Source organism: Apostichopus japonicus, chromosome 7, assembly GCF_037975245.1.
Source record: "Apostichopus japonicus isolate 1M-3 chromosome 7, ASM3797524v1, whole genome shotgun sequence".
NCBI lineage: Eukaryota > Metazoa > Echinodermata > Holothuroidea > Aspidochirotida > Stichopodidae > Apostichopus > Apostichopus japonicus.
Genome location: NC_092567.1, coordinates 22,944,113 through 22,960,110, shown reverse-complemented (window position 1 = coordinate 22,960,110; position 15,998 = coordinate 22,944,113). Strand labels below are relative to the sequence as shown.

The 15,998-nt window shown below is 38.1% G+C and overlaps 1 protein-coding gene across 1 annotated transcript in view; it reads left to right on the top strand.

Annotated features, from left to right (window-relative positions):
• The first annotated feature begins 3,312 nt into the window (after positions 1-3,312).
• The window catches only part of LOC139969786 (N-acetylglucosamine-1-phosphotransferase subunits alpha/beta-like), a 34,372-nt gene continuing 21,686 nt past the window's right edge, over positions 3,313-15,998 (top strand). The window contains exons 1-8 of the mRNA XM_071975050.1: positions 3,313-3,579; positions 4,653-4,738; positions 4,927-5,052; positions 6,531-6,757; positions 12,338-12,411; positions 13,212-13,343; positions 15,091-15,168; positions 15,500-15,568. Of these exons, the coding sequence (XP_071831151.1) occupies positions 3,460-3,579; positions 4,653-4,738; positions 4,927-5,052; positions 6,531-6,757; positions 12,338-12,411; positions 13,212-13,343; positions 15,091-15,168; positions 15,500-15,568 (912 nt within the window). The 5' untranslated portion in view covers positions 3,313-3,459. The remainder of the gene's footprint in view (positions 3,580-4,652; positions 4,739-4,926; positions 5,053-6,530; positions 6,758-12,337; positions 12,412-13,211; positions 13,344-15,090; positions 15,169-15,499; positions 15,569-15,998) is intronic.

Here is a 15,998-nt window from a genome sequence, read left to right as displayed (position 1 = left end):
AATGTGTAAAAGTAAGTTGGCCCAGGCGCGTAGCGAGGAATTTGCCAAGGGAGGGGCGAAGCCTGTAGGCAAACTATCTAAGCATAGCCCCACCACAGGTTGGCGGGAAGCGTGCAAGAAAATTTTGGCCGAAAATGCCTCCCAGATCCCAAATTACTAGCGGTGTCATAAAAAAAATATGCTCAAGGGAGGGGTGCCGGTCGCCCTCCCCCCCCCCCCCTTGGCTACGCGCCTGAGTTGGCCTGACGTTACGATCCTATAACTTATAAGGATCTTCTTCAGATATAGTGTACTCCAGAGTACCAAATGATAATGATCTTCGACCCAGTTCAAGGATTTGTACTTGCTTTGCCGTTTCTTTTGTTGGGTGTGTTTCTTTACTGGTTTTGTTTTTCCGAAAAGGAAAACTATGCAGTCACTTCTACCGACCTCGGCAATGACTACAACGCGGATCGCAAAGTCGGTAATTATCGGATATTATCGGTAATTACTATTACTATTATCAGTGGTTAACGCCGGTGCCTTTCGATCATTGAAGGTTCCGAGTTCGAGTCACTTCAAGATTAATGTATATGTCGTCCAGTTACAGAGTTGTTAACAATTTCACAACAAATTCATAATCATGGACGTTAATATATGAATGTAAGAGACTGACTTCGGTCAGCTTGCGGCTTTGATAAACCAACGATGGCTTCTTCACGAGTTCCTGCTTGCAGGAGGATCTGAGATACATACATACATTCACTTTTGTTTTTCCGAAAAAGAAAAAACGATGCAGTCACTTCTATCGACCTTGTCAAATTGTGATTGGACCACGGATTGCAAAGTCGGCAATGATTATAACGCGTATCGCAAAGTCTTTAATTACTATATTACGGTTAGATTCGTCTCCAAAAGGGCAGTATACAGAACCGCTGTACTCGAAGCCGAAGACTTCGTTGTTTGGCCAAGTAACGGCAGACCGCAATTTATGAGAAAGGTTACTATAACCAAAATCGTAGGGTCTGCACTGTATGTCAATGTTAGAAAAACATATTCAACAGGTAGCATGAAATTATCAAAGGAATATTAAAATTGTACTGAGTGAAAAGATTATTAAAGATATATTAAAATGCTGAGTTCTTAAATGCCGCCCTCGTTACCATTCGGGAACCATTTCATACTGTAGTTTTTTATTAATTTGGGCAGTCATCTTTTCTTGATGCTATACCAATTCTTCATAGTGTCATTTGGAGCTGAAATATTCTAATTTTTCATTTCAAATTATCTTATTTTTAATAGTTTCAATTTGAATATATACAAAGCGGATACTGAGACTTATAATGCATGACCATAAACTTCAATATTTTAGATGCTGTGTTTGCAAACTCCATCTCCATTGCAGAAAATAAACATTGTCATAAGGAAAGAAAATATTTAAAAGTAAGTGGTATGTAATTGCTCAATGATGTCATATTTAGACTTACTCAAGTCTTCAATCTAGTGTGTGAAGGAACATTAAATATGTGATATATTCTACATGGAATAACTCGTAGTGGTATAGTGTTCTTTTTTTATTAAGCCCGAACGCTCCCCTTAAAGAACCCCCTTCCCCCCCCCCCCCGATACTTGAATACGAGTAACAGAATAGACTTACTACAAGTCTGCTCCATGAATGCTGTTAAAACCATGATGTTTAAGTCAGGTAGAAATATCATTTAATCAGATATCAAATTAACCTACAATACTCCTAAACTATAAGTTAAATATATTCATCAAATATATATTTGCAGTGATTTCGTCAGCTACTGTCAGAGTTGCGGATATTTTCTGATATAAATAGCCGAAACAAATGGCATATGAACTATTAGTGACATTTCGTTTTTCTGTTTACTTTTAGAGATATTTGCTTTTATCATGTCTATTTCATATTTTACTGCATGCACTTGGATAACTGTCATTTTCCATACTTGTCATCGTGTTCATTAGTTCCCAATTCTTCTTCTTTGTTGTTCCTTCTTTATTCACTTTCATACGGCGGAGTGTGAGAGATCAGGAGGAACCAAGTTAACCAACCCTGGAAAGTGGAAGGCAGTGTATCAGTTTTGTGGGCAGTAAATATGTGTTGTCGAAACTGTTAGTGCAATTCTTGATATGATTGTCATTAATGTAAACTGTATACCATATGAGCAAAAGAGATACCACTACCGTAAACATAAGGTCTAACCCCCTAAATTTGACCTTCGACTGGCAGATCATGAGGTCGTAACTCACCAACAGTGTATTTACAGCAAAGCAGAGGTTCTTCCATTGTGTTTACCAACAATCGATCGTGCTTCTGAAATAGATGGCGCTATGACTCTAAACAGTAATTGTTACTGTGCTATGGTTGTTGCTGTTCTTATATACTTCTGAATACGCCTAGATGAGAAATGCCGAGCTGGAGTAATTGCCGAGACCACATAAAAGATGAACCAACATTATTCTAACGGAATTTGATTCCATTTCATTATTAAAAAAGAGTTTCAAACGTATTTTACTAATTAAAACTTAAATAAATACAAACAAGTAAACATCCTTATATTACGATTAGTGACATACGTGTTTTACGCTTGCTTGATTTGTAATTACGTACGTCATACGACTAGCGGTCGGTGCCTATATCAAGGAGAAAGGGGCCATTCAGTCCATGGCCCAGTTTGTTATCGGACAGTTCTTCAAACGGGTACCAAATATGACTTTACTTGAATAAAACCATCTGGAGTCAGTGCATGAAATGAACATTTTAATGTACCGCATGTAATTAATGATTTTATACTTAAAATATAATGTCATTGCCTATGATGGATACGGCGTTTCCCCCATTGCCTGGGTAGCAAGTTTTGTAACGCAAAACTGACGAATCGATTTTGCTGAAAACACGACGAACGGTTTGCTCTACATTTAAAAATTAAACATTTTTTATGACGGCACATGAAGCGTAATTTATATAGATTTTATATTTAATAAGTATGTGTATATGTAAATCCTGCCCTCTTTTATGATAACGAAAATGTAAACACCTGTTACTGAATGTTCGACGCCTGCACAAACATGACGCTTAACTCGTGGCATGATTGAATTCAAAGTTAAGGAGGCCCCACTGAATTTAATGAGGAACAAATCTCATGATATCCTTTGTAGCATTTTGCACTTCATTTGATAGCTAAATTAATTAATTTGTATCTCAACAGTACCGTACTATTAGGCACTCCTGTGTCTGGTTTATGTCGTGTATTAGGAGCACCATATCATGTGGCCGTGTCATGAGTTTGTTTATACAAATCACGCCCTCTAGTAAACTGTCATGGCCGCCTCCGTGGCAAGACGTACATCACTCTAGCCTTGGCTTATTTCACCTGTATAACGTCCCGTTGCATTTTTAGCGTTGGATTTTTTTCTACCCGGATCGCAGGTCGTGCACCTGAAAACATTTTAAGCATGAATATTGGGAAAGTGATTCAGAAACAAACTTTGACTTTTCTTTCTAGTCGGTACAGTATACTGCTGGTTTTCGCAGGTGTCGTCCTCGTCATTGTGTCTGCGTTCCAGTTTGGCGAGGTTAGATTTAAAGATTGTGATGTGTCGTTTCATCGTAACAATGCTAGCCTAACCACGTAACAACTACAGAACTAGGCTAGCTTAAATGGCTGCATGTAACGCAAATGGGATCAAGAAGTGCTACCGAAATTATGCGTCAAAAGAAAAGTATAGGCTTAGACAAATAGTAAAATGCAATATACTTTTTAAAGTACAAGTCTCACTTAGCCAAAGCCTAAGTTAAGTTAGCCAAGGCCTAAGTTAGACCTTGCCTTAGCCTAAATAGCTTACTCCAAATCAAAGTCAGACCAAAATTTAAGTTTGCAAAGTGTACTTTAATAGCTTTTTTAAATTAGGGACAAATCTAATGAGCTTTGAGCCCTTTTCTAGGGTAGTTATAGTAATCATTGTACTGGAAATCACATTCTGTACTACTTGTGTGTGAGAAGTTAGTTTTGTTTTAGTGCACAGAAATACAATTAATTCCTGAAAAAGTAGTAAAATGTTTCTCCTGCTTTTCAACTGCTGCTGTTACTTTTTTATCTTAAATTCATCCTTTAACTTTACTAATTTAATTTAAGTTTGAATATCAACCAAGAAGAAAAGTATTCTCTTTCTCTGTGCATGTACAGTACTTAAAGGGTGTGAAGACTCGCGCAAAAAGAAACGTCTAATGCCGGTAATCTGACCTAGTTTCGAATTAGGTGTAACAGAACTGTTAGACACCACCATCGATCGCAACAAATACACACACAGCTTGCTACCATCGGTAATTAGACACTTGTGTATAGTCAGTACATACAGCTGCGGTCAATACCCACAGCACTGTGTACAAACAATACAGCGATGGACATCTCAGGTCCAGCTAAAGATAACAAGGTATCACGTTTCATACTGTACTGTCTGCATTTTGTAGCGACAGGAACAAAACGTCACTTGCAAGCAACGGACAGTTAACTTTTTCAGATGGCCGCACACGGTTTGGGGCAAGTCTTCAATGCCTTTAAGAACTGCTGTCTTATTGAGTAGTGGCATAAAGATGTACATGGTTTAAGTGAACTTTTGTAATATTATGAATTCTCTATCTTTCAAAGATGACGATGGAATGGAGCAGAGACCAGTATTCACAGCTGTTTAATATTTACCATGACAACATAGCAGGAAAAGCCTTCCAGAATAGGTGAGGAGATGAGTATTTTTAAAAAAGTTTACTAAACAAACTCAAAAATGCAGAAATGCACATTTTACCATGAAACTTTCAATTAAAATATTTGTATTCTTGCATATCAAAATTATCTATAATGAGCTAGTTTTAACATTGACATAGATCTACAATTAGGAAGTGTTTATTGTTGCTTTGCTTTGCAGAATGTGTCTGCCGATGCCAATCGATGCAGTCTATACCTGGGTCAATGGATCCGATCCACTTTTAATTGAAGACCTCATGAAATATAAACATACCTTTGAAACACCTGAGGATGGTAATAAGAGCAGGTAAGAATTAACAATTCCAAACAAAGTGCCCTTGGTTAAAGATTTACACACCCCCTTGAACTCACCTGTGTCCTCATTACAGTAGAACTCTACAGTAGCTCTGCCTGTCTGGAATGAACTCCAACACTGTCTTCCAGCTATGACTTGGCCACTCAAGTCATCTTGACTTGGCACTTTGGGTGGTAACATTACCTGAAAGAGGAGAGTGGCAGATGCCCGCACTAGCTGCTGGTCAAGTGTGTCATACTAAATTCATTCCTGTATTCTGTCGAAGTTCTTATCACTATATAAGAACACATTCATGGAGACCATAGGGACACATGTTTATTGACCAGGTTAATACTGTGATAATGATTAATGTATGAATAATTTTTGCAGTCCATTGCTTGGTATTGATATATGCAATGAACAAAACAAAGACACCCAGTTGGGACAATTTTTTCTATAAGTTGTAGTGTGTCATATCCCACTTCAGAGCACTCGTATTGTCAGTACGAGCAGTATGAATATCATATTTCTATCAGATCAAGGTTAGGACCTGTTTGTACTGTCCAAACCAGTGCTTTGAGAGCATGATATTGGTGTCCAAGTTAGAGAGGTATTAGCATTAGGAAATTGTCCAAACTGGCTGCAAAGTTTGCTGTTGTGTTGAATAGTCATATATTCAAAAATATTGTCATAATTAAGTATGAATATTCACGAACGTAGGAATGCTTTGGTGTTCTTTAATAGTCTTTTGTTTGGAGTTAGCACATGGAAGTCTTGCATAATTACTGGCGACGAGTGACAAGATCATCTTCAACACTGTTGATTTATTTCTTCATTTAGGCTCCTCAATAATTCTGACAATTAAATCTACAATTACTGTACATCACTTCTCCACAATTGTATGGTCTTTAGTAATGTGTTTTGAATTATAGTTCAGGGGGGAATTAAAGTTTGGGACAATTTCCCATGCTAATACCACTCTATACTGTTCTCTCATATCATGATATAAAGCACTCATACTGACAGTGTGAACAGTTCCTATCCTTTCTCTGATTCTAATGGTAATACCACTCTGTACTGTCCTCTCATATCATGCTTCAAAGCTCTGGTACTGACAGTATAAACAGTTCCTAACCTCTCTCTGATTGTAATGCTAATACCACTCTATGCTGTTCTCTCGTACTATGATTTAAGTACTCGTACTGACAGTAGGAACAGGTCCTAACCTTTCTCAGATTCTTATGGTAATACCACTCTGTACTGTCCTCTCATATCATGCTTCAAAGCATTCATACTGACAGTATGAATAGTTCTCAACCTTTATCTAATTGAAATAGACTTTTCATACTGTTCAAACTTCAGAACAAGTGCTTTTAAGTGCCTCATGAATCTATGTCAGCAAGTCACTTTGAACTTTGCATATTCATGACATCTGCTATGAATATTTAATAACCTTATTAACTGTGTAATGTCTTTCCACTTCTCTCCAGCTCTGACATGTGTAAATTAGATCATTGTCTGCCTTACAATCATCTGGTCATTGATGGAATCCTCCCTAAGAACCTCAGCTTTAGCATCCTGAAGGAAACTTACCCTTTTTTTAGCTCCGCTCTGAATCTTTTCAACCTCTCAGTCAAGACATCTCCAGACGTCGGAGTGGAGGCTCCCGCCAAAGAGGAAAAAGTAACCTTAATTGAATTCAAGACCATTGAGGAAGGTAAGCGGCTGGCCTCTCAATTTAAATTGTTTTAGTGAGATGATATTTTTCAAGATGTTGAGGTGACAACATTATTTTAAGTAGTAACCAGCGTCTGGGATTTATTTATCAGTCTCAACAGAGGCCAAATATGAAATATAATAATATAGTTTCCTGAAGAGAATTACCCATTCAAAAGTACTTTTTCACACGTTGTGAAGGAGCTACGAACCAATTGTATGTATGTATGTATTTTAGATCAAGCAGGAACTCGAGAAGAAGCCTCATTGGATTATCAAAGCCGAAAGCTGACTGAAGTCAGTCACTTAGGTCATTTGACTTCAGTGGGTGTCAAAATGATGAAACTGCTGTTAATACAATTTCTCAAGAAATAAAGCTTGGTCAGATCCCTCGCTTGGCATGAACGCAAAGAAGAGAATTTTCGGAGCGATTTTTTTTCTTCTGTTCTGCGATTACTTCAATAAGAACATAATTATCATGGTCATAGTAGTCAATATCATGGTAGATTGAGTCCCCTCATCTGGTTCTAGATTAGCCCCTAGATCCCATGTGATGATAATTCTTGTCAGTAGCGAATCTCCAACCAGTCAACTCATGCATGGAAACCAATAGCAAGTACTATACTTATCACTTTGCAATCGTGAATAATGACCTTATTTCTGTCCAAAACATCTGCTTTACTTATCAATCAATCAGTCTTAATTTCTCATCATATATAGTGATTTACTTTCCAGTGTCTGCAAAATTTATGAGCTTAAATATGTTTGGTGATGGTCCCACATCTATGTACAATCTTCCCCATAACTATGTCAGTTCTCTGTTTACCATTTACCTAAATAATTGATCACATTTTAGCCAAATACTAATGATTGCTTTTCGTGGCTCCTATTTGGTGAATAATTCTGGCACACCTTGAGAATAATTGAAATTTACATTTATCTAAGGACAAGTTGCCTAAAAAATTTCACCTAATGTTTATTGTTGGAAGCATTTGCACGTTAAAATGTTTAAAAAAAAATTAATTAAAATTTGATAATCCTAATTAAAAAGGGGATCACTGTCATGTCGGTGTTGGAACTTGCATTAGTTGGAACTTTTTGTTGTTGTATTACTTAGTATAAAAATAGTGTTAGCACTGTTATAACTATACTGTTCCAATGACTGTAGCTTTAAATGTGTAGTGACTAGAAATGTGTTTATGAGTTTGAGAATGGGTGAACAATTAAACTTTTTTTTTTGGGGGGGGGGAGGAGGAGAGGGTGGTGTTTATATGGGGAATGCAAAGAACCACGGTGATCTTGTGAAGGAGGAGGGGAATATATGGGGGAGGGGTGGGGGGGGGTTTCAAATAATATGGGAAGGGACCACTTTCTTTGGGATGGTATGATCAAGTATCCATTATTGGGAAAGAGAAACACCAAATTTTTGAGGGAAGGATGGGAGTTTACATGTAAGCACAGCTAGTGCTATTATTTACTTACTAGCTTTGTGGGGTGTTTGGTCTCCTTTTCATCTTTAGTAGTGCTCAGTTAACTTTTAAGATTTCAGAGACCACCTTTCCATTCCCAGTCTCTCCTTCTACATATCCCTCCAACCTCCCCATTCCACTCTCCCTCCAGCTTCCCTCCCTATACCCCTTTCTCCCTCCACCTGCTCCCTTCCAACACCCCTTCCCTCCAACTCTTGCCTTTCATCCAACTCCCAAGTTCTTCCAGCTCTGGCTTCTAACTCCTACATCAAACTCCCCTTCCCTGCAAAATTTTCTCTTCACTTCACCTCTCCCTTTCCCCACTCTTGGCTCCCCTCCTTAAATCCTCTCCCTCAAAATCTCATCCCTTAAATGTTTAATTCCCAAACTTTCTATTGTTCCATTTCTGTCTTGCTACCCTTTCCTGTTCCCCTCCACTTTTCCCTTCACTTTTCCCTTCACTCTCCTTGCAACAACCATCCTTCCAACACCCCATCCTTCCAACAAACCATCCCTACAACACCTTTTGCAGTACTTCTATCTCCCTGTTTCTCCAAATCACCCCCCCCTCTCCCCTCCCTCCCATTACCAACAGTCACACACTATGGCAGGTCAATTCAAGCTAATTTATCCCCATAGCCATTTCACCTTGTGAATATTCTTTTCACAGATTCCCAACTATCTTTTAACATTGCCACAGATACATTGTAGTATCCTCATTTCAATTCTTCTTTTGGTGAAAAAAAAGCAATGTATATATATGTATAAACGTTTCTCACAGCAGCTCAGCCTGCCAATTTTGGAGAAAGGCATATATATATATATATACCTGCTAATACATACACTACATAATGATTTACAATGATTTCAAAGTCCATAATTTTACCATTGAAGTGTGTCATCATCTGCTAAGAATTCAAATTTTTGGGATGCGATTTACAAACAAACATTGGTATTCCGGCAGTAAAAATAGTCTCATCTCTAGCAGAAGAACTCGAAGGAGAATTCAATTGTTGTATCCAAATTTTCATTAGCTCTCTGCAGATTGAATTATAGTTAATTAAAGTTAATTAAAAGAATTTCAATGCAATTGTTCTACATACATGTATGTGTTATTGTATCTCCAACTCAATACCACAAAAACTCTTCAAGTATGGTGTCAATACTGCAAAGTTTTCACGCCGGTCAGACAACAACCAATAACGAAATTATTCATAAAGGTTGTCACCGTTTGGTCTCCCAAGTGGTAATCTTCATCCCAAGATGAATTTATTTGATGTTTATAGGGTTTTTATTTATTTTATATTTGTGGTAGCTTTTGGTAATGATATGAGGCACGGCGTTGTTTTTGTCAGGATTCCATTTAATAAAAGGGGAAATTTATAGCGGATGGTGTAAAAAAAAATTCTCTGGAGAGAGTTAGAAAAAGAAGAGGCATCTAGCTAAGGTTGGCAAGTGATGTGAATTGTTTCAGCTTAATATGCTTGATAAGATGTCAGTAGGTTGTCTATGGTTTCATCGCGCGTGTGTGTGTGTGTTTGTGTGCGTTTGTTTTTCTATCTGACAGAGGACTTGAACAAAAGAATTTCAGGTCCTCGGTTGTGATTTCTAAAGTATCACCACATCCTCGGAAGAATTCTATTGTATGGGGTATTGTTAAGGTTAGGGTACGTGGATTTGAACAATGGAAAATACAATGGGGTCCTCGGTCTGAATGTAATACAAACTTGTGTGTGTGTGTGTATGACTGTGCACTTGGATAACATTCAGACTGAGGACTTGAGGACAATGGAATTCCAAGTCCTCAGACAGGCGCATGGCCAAGGGGGGGGGGGTGAAGAGGGGACCGCCCCCATTTAACATTTTTTTTGTGTCATTTCCAGCGATCTGGGAGGAATTTTCTGCCAAACTTTTCGTGTACGCTTCGCGCCAACTCATTGTGGCGCTAAGCTTCGATAGTGTGCCTACAGTATGTGGCTTCACCCCTCCCTTGGCAAATTCCTTGCTACGCGCCTGTCCTCAGATAATAATAATAATAATAATAAATGAGACTTATATAGCGCCAAATCAGTAAACAAAAGTTACTGCTCAAAGCGCTTTACAGAGAAAGTAAATTAATTTACAAAAGAACAAGTGAAAAAATGGGTCTTAAGTAGACTTTTGAAAGTAGAAAGTTTATAGCATGTTCGAATGTCATTTAATAGATCATCATGTCCCTCAGAAGAATTCAATTGTTAATGTTAGGGTATGTGGAAATGGAACAATGGAAATTACAATGGGGTCAGTCCCCATTATGAATGTAAAACACACCTAGGTGTGTGTACACATGTGCATACTGTGTAATTGTATGCGCATGTGTGTGAGTGAGACAGTCAGTGCATGACACTAAAACCTGGTTTAAATTCAACTTATTTCCTGTTTACTAAATATTTAGTTTGCTAACAGTTTTGGTTTCATTTTTATTCTGTTTATTATTTATCTGAATTCCAGAATATTGTGTTAGGTCTAATAAATGTTGGGTGTGAAAGTGAAAGTAACTCCGGAGGGTAAACTTTGGATGCTCATGCATTGGTCATTATTATGGTTGACCCTAAATAAAGCTAGAAAGTGAAACATCTGTCAGTAATGGTCAACAGGATATCTATAAGTACTGTTAACCCTCTAGAAGCATTTGCTCACCCTGAGGCCCTTTGGTCTATAAGTAAACACTCATTAATGTTTCAGGAAGATTTAGCACCTATTGAAAACCTCCATGAAAGTTTAAAAAAATGTTTAAAGGAGAGAATACTGTTTATTTTGAAAGTCACTTTGAAGAATGACATGAATGGTATCAAAGAACTATCAAGGCAATTAATTTTGTTCTTTCTAATAGCTGGGTGAGATTAGCATAATAATTAGAATAACTACTGTCGTCATCAAAATATTCAAAGAAATTGTATTATGTTTAAGTCCACATTAGATATATAGAGTCTCTGCCAAGCTTAGCATAAGAAATTGGGTTAATTAATGGGTTACTGTCCTCTTTTTTTTGGAGGGGGGGGGGAAGGGTAGATAAAATAAAACTTTCATAGCCTTTGTACAAAACATTGCTCTAGAGTAGTAACTGGATATGATTTAGTGAAGAGTAGATTATTTTGAAAGAAGCAAGTCCCTTGAAATAGCCACAGCGGTTTTAAGTTAGAACCAGTGGTCGGCAGTGTTATAAGTGATTTGAATTCTTTGACCTTCCAGGGGGATAAATTGTCGAGCCTGAATGAGTAACTTCAATTAGTTTTTTTTTCATTAAAGAAAGAAAGAAAAAAGCAACAAAAGGAGAAATGTTCTTGCCCAGTCATGCAAGCAGAGCTGAGTTGATTGCTGATTTGCTATCTCCAATGGTTATATTTGTACTTGCTCAGTATTGGACAACTTACAACATGTTGTTTTCTGTGTAGACTGCAGTATTGAGCATGTATGTATGATATATTCTTAATATGAATATGAAACTTGTGTGAAATAATATGAAAATATGAAACATGAGGGGAATCATTTTGAAGAGTACTTAAAGGAATAAAGAAGGCAGGGATCACAGACAATTTATATTATTCAGTAACTGAATATTTGATTTAAAGTTAACCGCTTCCTGTTTGACTGCCCAATTGAGTTGTTCCTCTCTGACGTCATCAGTATGGAATTTCAAGCGTATTACATAATCAATGGCGGCTTACTGTGTTTTGCGGTGAGGCCTAGGAACCAATTTTCAAAGCGAGCGCATTCAGTCAAACAGGAAGCTGTTAACTTAAAATTTGAATATTAGAGTTTTTAATGTTCCTGAATAATATGAATTGTCTTTGATCCCTGCCTTTGTTATTCCGCTAAGAGAGCTTATGAATTTAAAACTTCATCAACAAGTCTAAGAGCAGACATTTGAGTGGGTTTGTGGATTTAATATCATCCTGGGACCCTGCGTGTCAAATTCAGTACATGACTAGTATGCCATGAAACTTGAGGAGGCCCAAGCCAAAAGGAATGATTACAGCATCGTTAAAAATAGAGGTCAATACTGACTCTGTGGAAAAACAAGATTAATTATCTATCATTTTTTTCCCCTTCTTATTATTTTTTTTTGGCAGTGAATAAGATTGTAGAAAATAACCCAACGTTGGAAATACGTGGGAAGAATTTCACCCTATCGAGAGGATTTTTGGTAAGTCTTGAAAGAAAGATGACACTCGAGAATAAAAAAAAAAGAAAGCTTCGGAATTTAAACCCTTCTTTCGAGTAGTTTAAACGTCGTCATTATTATTAACATCGGCCTCGAATAGAAGCGTGCTAAAACTTGATGGAGGTGTTGCTCCCCACCCTATAATTTTACAATGTTCGTAACTTCACGGCTGAATTTTCAGCAGTTGTTCAGTGATATTACTGTACTCCGATGCAAAACTGGAGTGCGTGCGAATTATTTTTCTTTCATTTAGCTACTATTATGCATTGAGTTATGGCTCAGCAGAACTGCCCCAACATTCCCCCCGCCCCACCCTTTTCTCTAGTTGTAAATAGTTGTTTTCTTTAAAACGACACCCAGACAGCACAGAAATTTGGAAATACTGAAATAATAAAACCAAAATAATGGTTGGCTTATCATGATTTAACCGATGGGGGAGAGGGGGGGAGGTTTTACTGGCCAGCCCAAAGTTGCTGTTCTAATCATCAAACAAACCTACACATATCTCATATAGTGTTCATATTGGTCTTTCCTTGTTATTTTGCTACAATTTTTTGGGACAACAAAATTTGCTGTCCAGACAAGCACATAAAATAAGTCCTGGTTTTCCCTCCGATAACCTGTAAAGCATCCTTCGAACTTTGCCCCGTTATTTTTATATTTGTGAGGTAGGGGGACCTCATCTTATCAATAATTTGAGATGTCATGAGTCCTACTCAGTCTCAGCCAATTTCAGGTTATCGTCATAAGATCTAATTGCAATCTCTCCTCTCTTTTATCAGACTACAGATGGCACACATCAAAAGTTACTAAAGATGAATAACATCGTCATGGCGATAGGCCTGGAGAAAGACTCTACGGAAGAGAATGTCAAGTCTAAAGTCCCCGAGGCTCAAAGAGAATTTGTTAGTAAGGTAAGATATCGAAATATTTGATACCTCGTAGAAATTATACATAAGGGACCTAAAAGAGGGGTAGATGGCAGCAAATATATATAAAAGGAGGAAGAAAAGGGGAGAAAAAAGTGCTCTTTTGGTTCAATCAATTTGGATGAGTGAAGTATAAACTTGTCATTGCAATGTAGTTTCTTTTGCTAGAGAAATGTTTTAAAAGTATCTTTAGCTTATTATCTGTTTATATCAGGTTGACATCACTTGTAAAATAAGTAGTCATGTGTGGCAGTCGGACACAGTCAGCTGTCGTAGTGTGTCGTACACAGTCAGCTGTCGTAGTGTGTCGTACACAGTCAGCTGTCATAGTGTGTCGTACACAGTCAGCTGTCGTAGTGTGTGGTACACAGTCAGCTGTCATAGTGTGTGGTACACAGTCAGCTGTCATAGTGTGTCATACACAGTCAGCTGTCGTAGTGTGTCATACACAGTCAGCTGTCATAGTGTGTCATACACAGTCAGCTGTCGTAGTGTGTCGTACACAGTCAGCTGTCATAGTGTGTCGTACACAGTCAGCTGTGGTAGTGTGTCGTACACAGTCGGCTGTCATAGTGTGTCGTACACAGTCAGCTGTTGTAGTGTGTCGTACACAGTCAGCTGTCGTAGTGTGTGGTACACAGTCGGCTGTCGTAGTGTATCGTACACAGTCAGCTGTGGTAGTGTGTCGTACACAGTCAGCTGTCGTAGTGTGTCGTACACAGTCAGCTGTCGTAGTGTGTTGTACACAGTCAGCTGTCGTAGTGTGTCGTACACAGTCAGCTGTGGTAGTGTGTCGTACACAGTCAGCTGTCGTAGTGTGTTGTACACAGTCAGCTGTCGTAGTGTGTTGTACACAGTCAGCTGTCGTAGTGTGTCGTACACAGTCAGCTGTGGTAGTGTGTCGTACACAGTCAGCTGTCGTAGTGTGCTGTACACAGTCAGCTGTCGTAGTGTATCGTACAGTCAGCTGTCTTAGTGTGTCGTACACAGTCAGCTGTCGTAGTGTGTTGTACATAGTCAGCTGTCATAGTGTGTAATACACAGCTGTCATAGTGTGTTGTACACAGTCATATGTCATAGTGTGTAATACACAGCTGTCGTAATGTGTAGTACACAGTCAGCTGTTGTAATGTGTCGTACACAGTATAGTGTTTAATACACAGTCAGCTGTCGTAGTGTGTTGTACATAGTCAGCTGTTGTAATGTGTGGTACACAGTCAGTGGTCGTAGTGTGTCGTACACAGTCAGCTGTTGTAATGTGTTGTACACAGTCAGCTGTTGTAATGTGTTGTACACAGTCATATGTCATAGTGTGTAATACACAGCTGTCGTAATGTGTTGTACACAGTCACCTGTCATAGCGTTGTATGCATATTGCAATCAGTGGTTGTATGTCATGTTTTCTACAGTCAGTTGTTGTATGCGTAATGCAATCAGTGTGACATGTTTTCTACAGTTAGTTGTTGTATGCGTATTGCAATCAGTGGTTGTATGTTATGTTTTCTACAGTCAGTTGTTGTTTATGCATATTGCAATCAGTGGTTATATGTTATATGTTTTCTACAGTCAGTTGTTGTATGCGTAATGCAATCAGTGTGACATGTTTTCTACAGTTAGTTGTTGTATGCGTATTGCAATCAGTGGTTATATGTTATATGTTTTCTACAGTTAGTTGTTGTATTTGTATTGCAACCAGTGGTGATGTGTTTTATCATTTTTCTCCTCCTGACAGGTCGATCTTAGAATTCCGTCCAGTGCTGCCATTTTGACGATATCAAAGGATGGAGATATGAATACGATAATCACAGAAGTAAGCATGAACTACTCATTTTGATAATCATAACATTTGGTTGGGAACATAAACTTGTGAGTAGTAGCACAAATTTGAGATAAAATTAGAAGAAGAAGTATAGTCCATTTGAACTTAAGCAGCCCACAGGCAAAACTTCAGTGCTGTCTCCAAGAATAACGTCATTTTGAAAAAGAATAGAGAAGCCCTCCCCCCAACTCCCCCCAAAAAAAACTGTTATTAGTCTCATTTACTTCATTATGTAGTCATCATAAAAAAATGTTAGGAAAATTTATTCTGATATTCTAGCATAGCTTATTTATATCTGTGGTGTTTGTTTTCTTTCTGCCAGGCGGAAAAGTCTACTGTCGAGAGTGAGATTAAATTAGTTTCAGCATTCCTGGTGTGGAATTTGGAGATGGTAAGAATTATTTATATTTTCCATTAAAAGGTGTGTTTTAGTATGTATCCTCTCTGTGGTCTGGTCGAATTTACATGATCATTTATTATAAACAAATTATTGGTATGAATCTCTGCAATTCAAGAGTTTCCTGATTACTAGCTTACCAGGTTGCTACAGCTCTCCTAGTCATTAGCTGACCATATTACTAGCTGTCCCGGTCACTAGTTGACCATATTATTAGCTGACCATAGCTGACCATATTTTTAGCTGTCCTGGTCACTAGCTGACCACATTTCTAGCTGTTCCTGGTCATTAACTGACCATATTTTTAGCTGTCCTTTACAATAGGTGACCATATTTCTAGCTGTCCTGGTCACTAGCTGACCATATTTCTAACTGTCCTGGTCACTAGCTGACCACATTTCTAGCTGTCCTGGTCCCTAGCTGA